This window comes from Dendrobates tinctorius, unplaced genomic scaffold (assembly GCF_039654945.1).
Source record: "Dendrobates tinctorius isolate UK_male_01 unplaced genomic scaffold, ASM3965494v1 ptg000251l, whole genome shotgun sequence".
Classification (NCBI taxonomy): domain Eukaryota; kingdom Metazoa; phylum Chordata; class Amphibia; order Anura; family Dendrobatidae; genus Dendrobates; species Dendrobates tinctorius.
Genome location: NW_027361918.1, coordinates 3,767,182 through 3,785,344, shown reverse-complemented (window position 1 = coordinate 3,785,344; position 18,163 = coordinate 3,767,182). Strand labels below are relative to the sequence as shown.

The 18,163-nt window shown below is 49.7% G+C and overlaps 1 protein-coding gene and 1 non-coding gene across 2 annotated transcripts in view; both read left to right on the top strand.

The window, feature by feature from the left end:
* The window catches only part of LOC141065423 (uncharacterized), a 171,089-nt gene that overhangs the window by 35,670 nt on the left and 117,256 nt on the right, over window positions 1-18,163 (top strand). Inside the window, exon 4 of the mRNA XM_073557915.1 lies at window positions 5,888-6,011. Coding sequence (XP_073414016.1) covers window positions 5,888-6,011 — 124 coding nt within the window. The remainder of the gene's footprint in view (window positions 1-5,887; window positions 6,012-18,163) is intronic.
* Window positions 8,271-8,377, top strand: LOC141065440 (U6 spliceosomal RNA). The gene has a single exon (XR_012226415.1). It is a non-coding gene; the product is annotated as a U6 spliceosomal RNA (small nuclear RNA).

Below are 18,163 nucleotides of genomic sequence, written 5' to 3'. Positions count from 1 at the left end.
GGAGACTGCTGGGAGATTATACAGTATACACTGGAGGATTCTGGGTGATGAGAGGAGACTGCTGGGAGATTATACATTGTACACTGGAGGATTCTGGGTGATGAGAGGAGACTGCTGGGAGATTATACAGTATACACTGGAGGATTCTGGGTGATGAGAGGAGACTGCTGGGAGATTATACAGTATACACTGGAGGATTCTGGGTGATGAGAGGAGGCTGCTGGGAGATTATACAGTGTACACTGGAGGATTCTGGGTGATGAGAGGAGACTGCTGGGAGATTATACAGTATATACTGGAGGATTCTGGGTGATGAGAGGAGACTGCTGGGAGATTATACAGTGTACACTGGAGGATTCTGGGGGATGAGAGGAGACTGCTGGGAGATTATACAGTATACACTGGAGGATTCTGGGGGATGAGAGGAGACTGCCGGGAGATTATACCGTATACACTGGAGGATTCTGGGTGATGAGAGGAGACTGCTGGGAGATTATACAGTATACACTGGAGGATTCTGGGTGATGAGAGGAGACTGCTGGGAGATTATACAGTATACACTGGAGGATTCTGGGTGATGAGACTGCTGGGAGATTATACAGTATACACTGGGGGATTCTGGGTGATGGGAGGAGACTGCTGGGAGGTTATACAGTATACACTGGAGGATTCTGGGGGATGAGAGGAGACTGCTGGGAGATTATACAGTATACACTGGAGGATTCTGGGTGATGAGAGGAGACTGCTGGGAGATTATACAGTATACACTGGAGGATTCTGGGTGATGGGAGGAGACTGCTGGGAGATTATACAGTATATACTGGAGGATTCTGGGTGATGAGAGGAGACTGCTGGGAGATTATACAGTGTACACTGGAGGATTCTGGGTGATGAGAGGAGCCTGCTGGGAGATTATACAGTATACACTGGAGGATTCTGGGTGATGAGAGGAGACTGCTGGGAGATTATACATTATACACTGGAGGATTCTGGTGATGAGAGGAGACTGCTGGGAGATTATACAGTATACACTGGAGGATTCTGGTGATGAGAGGAGACTGCTGGGAGATTATACAGTATACACTGGAGGATTCTGGGTGATGAGAGGAGACTGCTGGGAGATTATACAGTATACACTGGAGGATTCTGGGTGATGGGAGGAGACTGCTGGGAGATTATACAGTATATACTGGAGGATTCTGGGTGATGAGCGGAGACTGCTGGGAGATTATACATTATACACTGGAGGATTCTGGTGATGAGAGGAGACTGCTGGGAGATTATACAGTATACACTGGAGGATTCTGGGTGATGAGAGGAGACTGCTGGGAGATTATACAGTATACACTGGAGGATTCTGGGTGATGAGAGGAGACTGCTGGGAGATTATACAGTATACACTGGAGGATTCTGGGGGATGAGAGGAGACTGCTGGGAGATTATACAGTATACACTGGAGGATTCTGGGGGATGAGAGGAGACTGCTGGGAGATTATACAGTATACACTGGAGGATTCTGGGTGATGAGAGGAGACTGCTGGGAGATTATACAGTATACACTGGAGGATTCTGGGTGATGAGAGGAGACTGCTGGGATATTATACAGTATACACTGGAGGATTCTGGGTGATGAGAGGAGACTGCTGGGAGATTATACAGTGTACACTGGAGGATTCTGGGAGATGAGAGGAGACTGCTGGGAGATTATACAGTATACCCTGGAGGATTCTGGGTGATGAGAGGAGACTGCTGGGAGATTATACATTATACACTGGAGGATTCTGGTGATGAGAGGAGACTGCTGGGAGATTATACAGTATACACTGGAGGATTCTGGGTGATGAGAGGAGACTGCTGGGAGATTATACATTATACACTGGAGGATTCTGGGTGATGAGAGGAGACTGCTGGGAGATTATACAGTATACACTGGAGGATTCTGGGTGATGAGAGGAGACTGCTGGGAGATTATACAGTATACACTGGAGGATTCTGGTGATGAGAGGAGACTGCTGGGAGATTATACAGTATACACTGGAGGATTCTGGGTGATGAGAGGAGACTGCTGGGAGATTATACAGTATACACTGGAGGATTCTGGGTGATGAGCGGAGACTGCTGGGAGATTATACAGTATACACTGGGGGATTCTGGTGATGAGAGGAGACTGCTGGGAGATTATACAGTATACACTGGAGGATTCTGGTGATGAGAGGAGACTGCTGGGAGATTATACAGTGTACACTGGAGGATTCTGGGTGATGAGAGGAGACTGCTGGGAGATTATACAGTATACACTGGAGGATTCTGGTGATGAGAGGAGACTGCTGGGAGATTATACAGTGTACACTGGAGGATTCTGGGTGATGAGAGGAGACTGCTGGGAGATTATACAGTGTACACTGGAGGATTCTGGGGGATGAGAGGAGACTGCTGGGAGATTATACAGTATACACTGGAGGATTCTGGGTGATGAGAGGAGACTGCTGGGAGATTATACAGTGTACACTGGAGGATTCTGGGTGATGAGAGGAGACTGCTGGGAGATTATACAGTGTACACTGGAGGATTCTGGGGGATGAGAGGAGACTGCTGGGAGATTATACAGTATACACTGGAGGATTCTGGGTGATGAGAGGAGACTGCTGGGAGATTATACAGTATACACTGGAGGATTCTGGGTGATGAGAGGAGACTGCTGGGAGATTATACAGTATACACTGGAGGATTCTGGGTGATGAGAGGAGACTGCTGGGAGATTATACAGTGTACACTGGAGGATTCTGGGTGATGAGAGGAGACTGCTGGGATATTATACAGTATACACTGGAGGATTCTGGGTGATGAGAGGAGACTGCTGGGAGATTATACAGTATACACTGGAGGATTCTGGGTGATGAGAGGAGACTGCTGGGAGATTATACAGTATACACTGGAGGATTCTGGGTGATGAGAGGAGACTGCTGGGAGATTATACAGTATACACTGGAGGATTCTGGGGGATGAGAGGAGACTGCTGGGATATTATACAGTATACACTGGAGGATTCTGGGTGATGAGAGGAGACTGCTGGGAGATTATACAGTATACACTGGAGGATTCTGGGTGATGAGCGGAGACTGCTGGGAGATTATACAGTGTACACTGGAGGATTCTGGGTGATGAGAGGAGACTGCTGGGAGATTATACAGTATACACTGGAGGATTCTGGGGGATGAGAGGAGACTGCTGGGAGATTATACAGTATACACTGGGGGATTCTGGGGGATGAGAGGAGACTGCTGGGAGATTATACAGTGTACACTGGGGGATTCTGGGTGATGAGAGGAGACTGCTGGGAGATTATACAGTGTACACTGGAGGATTCTGGGTGATGAGAGGAGACTGCTGGGAGATTATACAGTATACACTGGAGGATTCTGGGGGATGAGAGGAGACTGCTGGGAGATTATACAGTATACACTGGAGGATTCTGGGGGATGAGAGGAGACTGCTGGGAGATTATACAGTGTACACTGGGGGATTCTGGGGGATGAGAGGAGACTGCTGGGAGATTATACAGTGTACACTGGGGGATTCTGGGTGATGAGAGGAGACTGCTGGGAGATTATACAGTATACACTGGAGGATTCTGGGGGATGAGAGGAGACTGCTGGGAGATTATACAGTATACACTGGGGGATTCTGGGGGATGAGAGGAGACTGCTGGGAGATTATACAGTGTACACTGGAGGATTCTGGGTGATGAGAGGAGACTGCTGGGAGATTATACAGTATACACTGGAGGATTCTGGGGGATGAGAGGAGACTGCTGGGAGATTATACAGTATACACTGGGGGATTCTGGGGGATGAGAGGAGACTGCTGGGAGATTATACAGTGTACACTGGAGGATTCTGGGTGATGAGAGGAGACTGCTGGGAGATTATACAGTATACACTGGAGGATTCTGGGGGATGAGAGGAGACTGCTGGGAGATTATACAGTATACACTGGAGGATTCTGGGGGATGAGAGGAGACTGCTGGGAGATTATACAGTATACACTGGAGGATTCTGGGGGATGAGAGGAGACTGCTGGGAGATTATACAGTATACACTGGAGGATTCTGGGGGATGAGAGGAGACTGCTGGGAGATTATACAGTGTACACTGGGGGATTCTGGGTGATGAGAGGAGACTGCTGGGAGATTATACAGTATACACTGGAGGATTCTGGGGGATGAGAGGAGACTGCTGGGAGATTATACAGTATACACTGGAGGATTCTGGGGGATGAGAGGAGACTGCTGGGAGATTATACAGTATACACTGGAGGATTCTGGGGGATGAGAGGAGACTGCTGGGAGATTATACAGTGTACACTGGGGGATTCTGGGTGATGAGAGGAGACTGCTGGGAGATTATACAGTGTACACTGGAGGATTCTGGGTGATGAGAGGAGACTGCTGGGAGATTATACAGTGTACACTGGAGGATTCTGGGTGATGAGAGGAGACTGCTGGGAGATTATACAGTATACACTGGAGGATTCTGGGGGATGAGAGGAGACTGCTGGGAGATTATACAGTGTACACTGGGGGATTCTGGGTGATGAGAGGAGACTGCTGGGAGATTATACAGTGTACACTGGAGGATTCTGGGTGATGAGAGGAGACTGCTGGGAGATTATACAGTGTACACTGGGGGATTCTGGGGGATGAGAGGAGACTGCTGGGAGATTATACAGTGTACACTGGAGGATTCTGGGTGATGAGAGGAGACTGCTGGGAGATTATACAGTATACACTGGAGGATTCTGGGGGATGAGAGGAGACTGCTGGGAGATTATACAGTATACACTGGAGGATTCTGGGGGATGAGAGGAGACTGCTGGGAGATTATACAGTATACACTGGAGGATTCTGGGGGATGAGAGGAGACTGCTGGGAGATTATACAGTGTACACTGGGGGATTCTGGGTGATGAGAGGAGACTGCTGGGAGATTATACAGTATACACTGGAGGATTCTGGGGGATGAGAGGAGACTGCTGGGAGATTATACAGTATACACTGGAGGATTCTGGGGGATGAGAGGAGACTGCTGGGAGATTATACAGTATACACTGGAGGATTCTGGGGGATGAGAGGAGACTGCTGGGAGATTATACAGTATACACTGGAGGATTCTGGGGGATGAGAGGAGACTGCTGGGAGATTATACAGTGTACACTGGGGGATTCTGGGGGATGAGAGGAGACTGCTGGGAGATTATACAGTATACACTGGAGGATTCTGGGGGATGAGAGGAGACTGCTGGGAGATTATACAGTGTACACTGGGGGATTCTGGGTGATGAGAGGAGACTGCTGGGAGATTATACAGTGTACACTGGAGGATTCTGGGTGATGAGAGGAGACTGCTGGGAGATTATACAGTGTACACTGGAGGATTCTGGGTGATGAGAGGAGACTGCTGGGAGATTATACAGTGTACACTGGAGGATTCTGGGGGATGAGAGGAGACTGCTGGGAGATTATACAGTATACACTGGAGGATTCTGGGGGATGAGAGGAGACTGCTGGGAGATTATACAGTGTACACTGGGGGATTCTGGGTGATGAGAGGAGACTGCTGGGAGATTATACAGTGTACACTGGAGGATTCTGGGTGATGAGAGGAGACTGCTGGGAGATTATACAGTGTACACTGGAGGATTCTGGGTGATGAGAGGAGACTGCTGGGAGATTATACAGTGTACACTGGAGGATTCTGGGTGAGGAGAGGAGACTGCTGGGAGATTATACAGTGTACACTGGGGGATTCTGGGTGATGAGAGGAGACTGCTGGGAGATTATACAGTGTACACTGGGGGATTCTGGGTGATGTCTCTCTCGTTGGTTGTCAGGTTCCTCTCCGGTGTCAGGATGTTGCTGTCTTTTTTTCCATGGAGGAGTGGAATTATCTAGAAGGTCACCGGGATCTGTATGAGGATGATACCGTGGAGAATTTCCTGCGTCCTGTGTCACAAGGTAAGAGGCTGCTGTGCTCATGGTATATTTTGGGTGTTGTCCGCCGATTTCACTTTCTCTTCCCCCCACTTTCAGTTCTTAGTTCTGTTTTGTGCAGGGTTTTTGCTCTCTGCTACAATCACTTATCTCATCGAATCTTTCAAATTTAGATCCGCAATATTTGCTTTTCCTTGAATTATTGTCAATTGAACATCTGTGGTATACGTCTGTATTATAGACTGCAATGTGGTGTAGGGCGCTACTGTGAAGTGTGCGGTTGCACATCGTGTAGTGCGCTGTGCCGTACGTCGATAATATGGAGTGCACTGTGTCTTAGGGCGGTACAGTGTAGTGCGCTGTGGCATTCGTTGGTATTATGGCCTAGTGCGCTGAGGCGCAAGACTGTACTATAGACAGTGATATGGTATAAGGTGGTACGGCGGAGTGCAGTTTTCTATGACTGTATGGTGGAGTGCGCTGTGGGATTTGTTGGTACTGCAGAGTGCGCTGAGGCGTAAGACTGTGCTACAGACAGCGATGTGGTATGGTGGAGTGGGCTGTGGCGTACGCCGGTACGGTGGAGTGGGCTGTGGCATACGGCGATACAGTGGAGTGCGCTGTGGCGTACGGTGGAGTGCCCTGTGGCGTACACCAGTACGGTGGAGTGCGGTGTGGGATTTGTTGGTACGGCAGAGTGCGCTGAGACGTAAGACTGTGCTATAGACAGCGGTGTGGTGTAAGGTGGTACGGTGGAGTGAGATGTGGCGTACGCCGGTACGGTGGAGTGGGATGTGGCGTATGGCGGTACGGTGGAGTGGGATGTGGCGTACGGTGGAGTGGGATGTGGCGTATGCCGGTATGGTGGAGAGGGATGTGGAGTACGCCGGTCCGGTGGAGTGGGATGTCGCGTACGGTGGAGTGGGATGTGGCGTACGGCGGTACGGTGGAGTGGGATGTGGCGTACGCCGGTATGGTGGAGAGGGATGTGGCGTACGCCGGTATGGTGGAGAGGGATGTGGCGTACGCCGGTACGGTGGAGTGGGATGTCGCGTACGGTGGAGTGGGATGTGGCGTACGGCGGTACGGTGGAGAGGGATGTGGCGTACGCCGGTATGGTGGAGAGGGATGTGGCGTACGCCGGTATGGTGCAGAGGGATGTGGCGTACGCCGGTACGGTGGAGTGGGATGTCGCGTACGGTGGAGTGGGATGTGGCGTACGCCGGTACGGTGGAGTGGGATGTGGCGTACGCCGGTACGGTGGAGTGGGATGTCGCGTACGGTGGAGTGGGATGTGGCGTACGCCGGTACGGTGGAGTGGGATGTGGCGTACGCCGGTATGGTGGAGAGGGATGTGGCGTACGCCGGTATGGTGGAGAGGGATGTGGCGTACGCCGGTATGGTGGAGTGGGCTGTGGCGTACGGCGGTACGGTGGAGTGCACTGTGGCATACGGCGATACAGTGGAGTGCGCTGTGGCGTACGGTGGAGTGCCCTGTGGCGTACACCAGTACGGTGGAGTGCGGTGTGGGATTTGTTGGTACGGCAGAGTGCGCTGAGACGTAAGACTGTGCTATAGACAGCGGTGTGGTGTAAGGTGGTACGGTGGAGTGAGATGTGGCGTACGCCGGTACGGTGGAGTGGGATGTGGCGTATGGCGGTACGGTGGAGTGGGATGTGGCGTACGGTGGAGTGGGATGTGGCGTATGCCGGTATGGTGGAGAGGGATGTGGAGTACGCCGGTACGGTGGAGTGGGATGTCGCGTACGGTGGAGTGGGATGTGGCGTACGGCGGTACGGTGGAGTGGGATGTGGCGTACGGTGGAGTGGGATGTGGCGTTCGCCGGTATGGTGGAGTGAGATGTGGCGTACGGTGGAGTGGGATGTGGCGTACGGTGGAGTGGGATGTGGCGTACGGTGGAGTGGGATGTGGCGTACGCCGGTACGGTGGAGTGGGATGTGGCGTACGGTGGAGTGGGATGTGGCGTACGCCGGTACGGTGGAGTGAGATGTGGCGTACGGTGGAGTGGGATGTGGCGTACGGTGGAGTGGGATGTGGCATGTGGCGTACGGTGGAGTGGGATGTGGCGTACGGTGGAGTGCGCCGTGGTACAGTGAGGGTCCTCACACACATCGGCACAGTGAGTAGATAGTGATGCCTCACTGCTGGTTGTACAGATATTACATCACACATCAGTGAATATCGTTCTCGCCAATCGCACATCTCCTGTTATCCGATGTGGGACTGTTTTCGGAGGCGCCATGCACTTAACCGGCCGCACATGTGCTCGCTTGGGCAGCACATATAGTAAAATTGGAACGATACAGAGAAGGTTAGCATGGCCGCTGCGCAGGGAAGACATGGAAATTCGTGAAGTGATGGCGCGATGTCAGAGACGTCATGAATATGTCCAGTGCACGGAACTACAAGTACAAAGCCAGAACTACATCTACCAGCAACCCCGGAGAGACACAGGAAGTGGGAGGAGCTAGAGGAGGAAGCTGAATGAATGTCAGGCCTGTCAGGGGGATGATGGGGGACGTGACTGGATCCACTAGTATGACCAAGCCTGCTCCATGTTTATGAGGTATACTGACACAGAGATGGAGGCTCCTCTGTGTATCTGAGGTATACTGACACAGAGATGGAGGCTCCTCTGTGTATCTGAGGTATACTGACACAGAGATGGACGCTCCTCTGTGTATCTGAGGTATACTGACACAGAGATGGACGCTCCTCTGTGTATCTGAGGTATACTGACACAGTGATGGACGCTCCTCTGTGTATCTGAGGTATACTGACACAGAGATGGACACTCCTCTGTGTATCTGAGGTATACTGACACAGAGATGGACACTCCTCTGTGTATCTGAGGTATACTGACACAGAGATGGACGCTCCTCTCTGTGTATCTGAGGTATACTGACACAGAGATGGACGCTCCTCTGTGTATCTGAGGTATACTGACACAGAGATGGAGGCTCCTCTGTGTATCTGAGGTATACTGACACAGAGATGGAGGCTCCTCTGTGTATCTGAGGTATACTGACACAGAGATGGACGCTCCTCTGTGTATCTGAGGTATACTGACACAGAGATGGAGGCTCCTCTGTGTATCTGAGGTATACTGACACAGAGATGGAGGCTCCTCTGTGTATCTGAGGTATACTGACACAGAGATGGACGCTCCTCTGTGTATCTGAGGTATACTGACACAGAGATGGACGCTCCTCTGTGTATCTGAGGTATACTGACACAGAGATGGAGGCTCCTCTGTGTATCTGAGGTATACTGACACAGAGATGGACGCTCCTCTGTGTATCTGAGGTATACTGACACAGAGATGGACACTCCTCTGTGTATCTGAGGTATACTGACACAGAGATGGACACTCCTCTGTGTATCTGAGGTATACTGACACAGAGATGGAGGCTCCTCTGTGTATCTGAGGTATACTGACACAGAGATGGACACTCCTCTGTGTATCTGAGGTATACTGACACAGAGATGGACACTCCTCTGTGTATCTGAGGTATACTGACACAGAGATGGACACTCCTCTGTGTATCTGAGGTATACTGACACAGAGATAGAGGCTCCTCTGTGTATCTGAGGTATACTGACACAGAGATGGACACTCCTCTGTGTATCTGAGGTATACTGACACAGAGATGGACGCTCCTCTGTGTATCTGAGGTATAATGACACAGAGATGGAGGCTCCTCTGTGTATCTGAGGTATACTGACACAGAGATGGAGGCTCCTCTGTGTATCTGAGGTATACTGACACAGAGATGGACGCTCCTCTGTGTATATGAGGTATACTGACACAGAGATGGAGGCTCCTCTGTGTATCTGAGGTATACTGACACAGAGATGGAGGCTCCTCTGTGTATCTGAGGTATACTGACACAGAGATGGAGGCTCCTCTGTGTATCTGAGGTATACTGACACAGAGATGGACGCTCCTCTGTGTATCTGAGGTATACTGACACAGAGATGGAGGCTCCTCTGTGTATCTGAGGTATACTGACACAGAGATGGACGCTCCTCTCTGTGTATCTGAGGTATACTGACACAGAGATGGACGCTCCTCTGTGTATCTGAGGTATACTGACACAGAGATGGAGGCTCCTCTGTGTATCTGAGGTATACTGACACAGAGATGGACGCTTCTCTGTGTATCTGAGGTATACTGACACAGAGATGGACGCTCCTCTGTGTATCTGAGGTATACTGACACAGAGATGGACGCTCCTCTGTGTATCTGAGGTATAATGACACAGAGATGGAGGCTCCTCTGTGTATCTGAGGTATATTGACACAGTGATGGACGCTCCTCTGTGTATCTGAGGTATACTGACACAGAGATGGACGCTCCTCTGTGTATCTGAGGTATACTGACACAGAGATGGAGGCTCCTCTGTGTATCTGAGGTATACTGACAGAGATGGACGCTCCTCTGTGTATCTGAGCTATACTGACACAGAGATGGACGCTCCTCTGTGTATCTGAGGTATACTGACACAGAGATGGAGGCTCCTCTGTGTATCTGAGGTATACTGACACAGAGATGGACGCTCCTCTGTGTATCTGAGGTATACTGACACAGAGATGGAGGCTCCTCTGTGTATCTGAGGTATACTGACAGAGAGATGGAGGCTCCTCTGTGTATCTGAGGTATACTGACATAGAGATGGACGCTCATCTCTGTGTATCTGAGGTATACTGACACAGAGATGGAGGCTCCTCCGTGTATCTGAGGTATACTGACACAGAGATGGAGGCTCCTCTATGTATCTGAGGTATACTGACACAGAGATGGACGCTCCTCTCTGTGTATCTGAGGTATACTGACACAGAGATGGACGCTCCTCTGTGTATCTGAGGTATGCTGACACAGTGATGGACGCTCCTCTCTTTGTATCTGAGGTATACTGACACAGAGATGGACGCTCCTCTGTGTATCTGAGGTATACTGACACAGAGATGGACGCTCCTCTGTGTATCTGAGGTATACTGACACAGTGATGGACGCTCCTCTGTGTATCTGAGGTATACTGACACAGAGATGGACGCTCCTCTGTGTATCTGAGGTATACTGACACAGTGATGGAGGCTCCTCTGTGTATCTGAGGTATACTGACACAGAGATGGACACTCCTCTCTGTGTATCTGAGGTATACTGACACAGAGATGGACGCTCCTCTGTGTATCTGAGGTATAGTGACACAGAGATGGAGGCTCCTCTGTGTATCTGAGGTATACTGACACAGAGATGGAGGCTCCTCCGTGTATCTGAGGTATACTGACACAGAGATGGACGCTCCTCTGTGTATCTGAGTTATTCTTACACAGAGATGGAGGCTCCTCTGTGTATCTGAGGTATACTGACACAGAGATGGACGCTCCTCTCTGTGTATCTGAGGTATACTGACACAGAGATGGACGCTCCTCTGTGTATCTGAGGTATACTGACACAGAGATGGAGGCTCCTCCGTGTATCTGAGGTATACTGACACAGAGATGGACACTCCTCTGTGTATCTGAGGTATACTGACACAGAGATGGACGCTCCTCTGTGTATCTGAGGTATACTGACACAGAGATGGACGCTCCTCTCTGTGTATCTGAGGTATACTGACACAGAGATGGACGCTCCTCTCTGTGTATCTGAGGTATACTGACACAGAGATGGACGCTCCTCTCTGTGTATCTGAGGTATACTGACACAGAGATGGACGCTCCTCTCTGTGTATCTGAGGTATACTGACACAGAGATGGAGGCTCCTCTGTGTATCTGAGGTATACTGACACAGAGATGGACGCTCCTCTGTGTATCTGAGGTATACTGACACAGTGATGGACGCTCCTCTGTGTATCTGAGGTATACTGACACAGAGATGGACGCTCCTCTGTGTATCTGAGGTATACTGACACAGAGATGGACGCTCCTCTGTGTATCTGAGGTATACTGACACAGAGATGGACGCTCCTCTGTGTATATGAGGTGTACTGACACAGAGATGGAGGCTCCTCTGTGTATCTGAGGTATACTGACACAGAGATGGACGCTCCTCTGTGTATATGAGGTATACTGACACAGAGATGGACGCTCCTCTGTGTATCTGAGGTATACTGACACAGAGATGGACGCTCCTCTGTGTATCTGAGGTATACTGACACAGAGATGGAGGCTCCTCTGTGTATCTGAGGTATACTGACACAGAGATGGAGGCTCCTCTGTGTATCTGAGGTATACTGACACAGAGATGGAGGCTCCTCTGTGTATCTGAGGTATACTGACACAGAGATGGAGGCTCCTCCGTGTATCTGAGGTATACTGACACAGAGATGGAGGCTCCTCTATGTATCTGAGGTATACTGACACAGAGATGGACGCTCCTCTCTGTGTATCTGAGGTATACTGACACAGAGATGGACGCTCCTCTGTGTATCTGAGGTATGCTGACACAGTGATGGACGCTCCTCTCTTTGTATCTGAGGTATACTGACACAGAGATGGACGCTCCTCTGTGTATCTGAGGTATACTGACACAGAGATGGACGCTCCTCTGTGTATCTGAGGTATACTGACACAGTGATGGACGTTCCTCTGTGTATCTGAGGTATACTGACACAGTGATGGACGCTCCTCCGTGTATCTGAGGTATACTGACACAGAGATGGACGCTCCTCCGTGTATCTGAGGTATACTGACACAGTGATGGACGCTCCTCTGTGTATCTGAGGTATACTGACACAGAGATGGACGCTCCTCTGTGTATCTGAGGTATACTGACACAGAGATGGACGCTCCTCTGTGTATCTGAGGTATACTGACACAGAGATGGACGCTCCTCTGTGTATCTGAGGTATACTGACACAGAGATGGAGGCTCCTCTGTGTATCTGAGGTATACTGACACAGTGATGGACGCTCCTCTGTGTATCTGAGGTATACTGACACAGAGATGGAGGCTCCTCTGTGTATCTGAGGTATACTGACACAGTGATGGACGCTCCTCTGTGTATCTGAGGTATACTGACACAGAGATGGACGCTCCTCTGTGTATCTGAGGTATACTGACACAGAGATGGACGCTCCTCTGTGTATCTGAGGTATACTGACACAGAGATGGACGCTCCTCTGTGTATCTGAGGTATACTGACACAGAGATGGACGCTCCTCTGTGTATCTGAGGTATACTGACACAGAGATGGAGGCTCCTCTGTGTATCTGAGGTATACTGACACAGTGATGGACGCTCCTCTGTGTATCTGAGGTATACTGACACAGAGATTGACGCTCCTCTGTGTATCTGAGGTATACTGACACAGAGATGGAGGCTCCTCTGTGTATCTGAGGTATACTGACACAGAGATGGACGCTCCTCTGTGTATCTGAGGTATACTGACACAGAGATGGACGCGCCTCTGTGTATCTGAGGTATACTGACACAGAGATGGACGCGCCTCTGTGTATCTGAGGTATACTGACACAGAGATGGACGCTCCTCTGTGTATCTGAGGTATACTGACACAGAGATGGACGCTCCTCTGTGTATCTGAGGTATACTGACACAGTGATGGACGTTCCTCTGTGTATCTGAGGTATACTGACACAGTGATGGACGCTCCTCTGTGTATCTGAGGTATACTGACACAGAGATGGACGCTCCTCCGTGTATCTGAGGTATACTGACACAGTGATGGACGCTCCTCTGTGTATCTGAGGTATACTGACACAGAGATGGACGCTCCTCTGTGTATCTGAGGTATACTGACACAGAGATGGACGCTCCTCTGTGTATCTGAGGTATACTGACACAGAGATGGACGCTCCTCTGTGTATCTGAGGTATACTGACACAGAGATGGAGGCTCCTCTGTGTATCTGAGGTATACTGACACAGTGATGGACGCTCCTCTGTGTATCTGAGGTATACTGACACAGAGATGGACGCTCCTCTGTGTATCTGAGGTATACTGACACAGTGATGGACGCTCCTCTGTGTATCTGAGGTATACTGACACAGAGATGGACGCTCCTCTGTGTATCTGAGGTATACTGACACAGAGATGGACGCTCCTCTGTGTATCTGAGGTATACTGACACAGAGATGGACGCTCCTCTGTGTATCTGAGGTATACTGACACAGAGATGGACGCTCCTCTGTGTATCTGAGGTATACTGACACAGAGATGGAGGCTCCTCTGTGTATCTGAGGTATACTGACACAGTGATGGACGCTCCTCTGTGTATCTGAGGTATACTGACACAGAGATTGACGCTCCTCTGTGTATCTGAGGTATACTGACACAGAGATGGAGGCTCCTCTGTGTATCTGAGGTATACTGACACAGAGATGGACGCTCCTCTGTGTATCTGAGGTATACTGACACAGAGATGGACGCGCCTCTGTGTATCTGAGGTATACTGACACAGAGATGGACGCTCCTCTGTGTATCTGAGGTATACTGACACAGAGATGGACGCTCCTCTGTGTATCTGAGGTATACTGACACAGAGATGGACGCTCCTCTGTGTATCTGAGGTATACTGACACAGAGATGGACGCTCCTCTGTGTATCTGAGGTATACTGACACAGAGATGGAGGCTCCTCTGTGTATCTGAGGTATACTGACACAGAGATGGAGGCTCCTCTGTGTATCTGAGGTATACTGACACAGAGATGGACGGTCCTCTGTGTATCTGAGGTATACTGACACAGAGATGGACGCTCCTCTGTGTATCTGAGGTATACTGACACAGAGATGGACGCTCCTCTGTGTATCTGAGGTATACTGACACAGAGATGGACGCTCCTCTGTGTATCTGAGGTATACTGACACAGAGATGGACGCTCCTCTGTGTATCTGAGGTATACTGACACAGAGATGGACGCTCCTCTGTGTATCTGAGGTATACTGACACAGAGATGGACGCTCCTCTGTGTATCTGAGGTATACTGACACAGAGATGGAGGCTCCTCCGTGTATCTGAGGTATACTGACACAGAGATGGACGCTCCTCTCTGTGTCTGAGGTATACTGACACAGAGATGTCAGGGTCAAGACTGTCCCAAACGTGACCCTGGCACCACACCTTTCCATAAACCACCATCACCTGTATGATAATAAGCACCTCCGTAAACAAGGGGTCAGCCTCCTGGCCAAAGAGCTGAAAGACATTGTACTGAACAGCGGACCGAGTCCTGGACTCAACAGTGACCATAATCACACTGAAAGACCCCCAACAATAAAAAGGCAGAAAACCCCAATCCTATCTCCAGAAGCTGGAAACCAAGCTCTTCACCCAAAATCAGACCATCAGAGGAGGAGACCTCCATGGAGGGGTGACCTCACACAGATACATGCAGAGCAGAGATATGGATGAGATAACGACCCTGCTCAGCGCACTATGCAGTAAACTAATGTGACTGGATGGAACCAAGCACATCAACAGAACAGTCAGAAATCCAGTTTGTCCTACACAGCCATACTCATTACAAGGTATATACACCCAAGATATATAGAAAAATGACCTCACAATCAGCAGCTGGAATATTCAAGGTCTCAACACCTCGGCCTTTGGATGTAAAACAAATGACCCTGACTTTATAGAAAGACTGAGAAATATAGACATTCAGATCCTCCTGGAAACATGGACCAGGGCCGAAGACGAATCTCTGGTGCCCATCGGATACAGGGAAATCTCTGTCCCTGCCCTGAAAAATAAAAACATCACACAGGGCCGGAGCTCAGGAGGAATACTGATCTGGCATAAAGAGGAGCTCCACCAGTACATCAAACCGGTGAAGAGAGGAGGCAGCCACATATGGATCAGGATCAGCAGCTCCATCCTCACCTCTCAGTCTAATGTCCACCTCTGCGCCACCTATATACCACCGCCAGAGTCACCCTACTTCAATCCAGACTGCTTCGAGATCTTACAAAGAGAAGCCGCCCACTATCAGGGCCTGGGCAAAGTTCTCATCTTTGGAGACCTCAATGCAAGAACAGGGAGAGAAAAAGACTTCCTGACCACGGACGGGAACATCTACATATTTGGAGCAGAGAATGACGGCCAAGACTCAGTAGTCACAGAGAGAAACAGCTATGACAGTACAGTCAACAAAAGTGGTAAAAAGCTCCTGAACGTATGCAGAAGTTTACGACTTCATATTCTTAATGGACGAACCAAAGGAGACTCCTTAGGGAGGTGCACACTAAACTCCCATGTAGGGAGGAGTGTAGTAGACTATGCCATCACGGATATGAAACTGGCAAATATCAGCGCCTTCATAGTCTCCCCACAAATGCACCTGTCAGACCACAAACAACTTCTTCTGTACCTGAAATCTACAGAGAAACCATCCACTCAAAAGCCACAGCAGAGCGGCCTCTTCACCCGGCCTCCATCCTATAAATGGCACAAAACGTCGGCATTAAAGTATAAAGAGGCTCCCAGCAGACCTGAAATACAGTGGATGCTCCACCACTTCTACAACTACGAGTCCCAGCCTAACCCAAAGGGAGTGAGTCAAGCTGCAAAAGACCTCAACAATATATTCTATGCAATGGCCAGACTGTCCGACCTTAAAAAAGTCAACTACAAGAGATCAAAAGAAAAACAGACCAACGGATGGTTTGACAGAGAATGTAAAGCCGTACGGAAGACCCTGAGAACAGCCTCAAACAAGAAACACAGAGACCCCAACAATCCGGGTCAGAGGGAAGCCTATGACACCATACAGAGGCAGTACAAAACCATCCTCAGGAGGAAGAAGCAGCGTTACATCTCCACCAAACTTAACCAACTCCAAGACGCCCTCCAAGACAACTCCTTCTGGGAACTATGGAACCACATGGGCACAAAAGACAAGAAAAACAACATCCATATCCAAAATGGCAACATCTGGCTCCAGTACTTCAGAGACCTCTATAAAGACATTCCAAAGGAAGAACTAAGCCAAGAACAGGAAAGCATAATGGCAAAACTAAAAGCAATGGAGGAAAAAGTAAAAAATTTCCAAAACCCCGTGGATACACCTATTACATTACAGGAAGTAGCAGAGAGAATCTCTTCCATAAGATGTAGAAAAGCCGGTGGCCTGGATGGAATCCTACCAGAAATGCTGAAGTACAGCCCACCAGAAATACAGGCCGCAATGGTTAAACTCTTCAATATTGTGCTAAGTGCCGGCTACTTCCCTCCTACCTGGAATCAAGGCCTCATCACACCCATCCACAAGAATGGGGACAGGTATGACCCAGCCAACTACAGAGGAATATGTGTCAGCAGCAACCTGGGAAAACTGTTCAACAGCATCCTGAACAAGAGGATCCTCAGTTTTTCCTCACTGAGCACAACGTCCTCAGCAAGAGCCAAGCAGGCTTCATGCCAAACCACCGCACTACCGACCACATCTACACCCTGCACAGCCTCATTCAGAGCCGCGTCCACAATACAAAGAACGGGAAGATATACGCCTGTTTTGTGGACTTTAAAAAGGCCTTTGATTCAGTGTGGCACCCAGGCTTATTCCTGAAACTGCTGGAGAGCGGAATAGGAGGAAAGACCTATGATGTTATCAAAAGCTCCTACACCGAGAACCTCTGCAGTGTGAGTGTGAACGGCAGAAGAACGGCTTATTTCCAGCAGAGCCGGGGAGTCAGACAAGGCTGCAGCCTAAGCCCAACGCTCTTCAACATTTACATCAATGAGCTGGCTACCGCTCTGGAATCTTCACAGCACCAGGTCTCACCCTCCACGATGCGCACATGAAATTCCTGCTGTACTCAGATGACCTGCTGCTTCTGTCACCAACCGAGAAAGGACTCCAAGACAACCTGAAAATCTTAGAGAAATTCAGCTCCACCTGGGCACTACCGGTCAACCTAAAGAAAACCAACATCATGGTGTTCCAGAAGAGAAAGAGAAAATCAGACCAGCACCCTTCATTTGTCCTCAACAACTGCGCCCTTACAGGAATGGACTAATATACCTACGTGGGCCTAGAGATTCACCGGTCAGGGAGCTTCAAACAAGCCATAGAGACCCTGAAAGACAAGGCCAGCAAAACCTTCTATGCCATCCGAAGGAAACTCTACCATCTGAAGCCACCAGTGAGGGTCTGGTTAAAAATCTTTGACTCTATCATTGCCCCAATC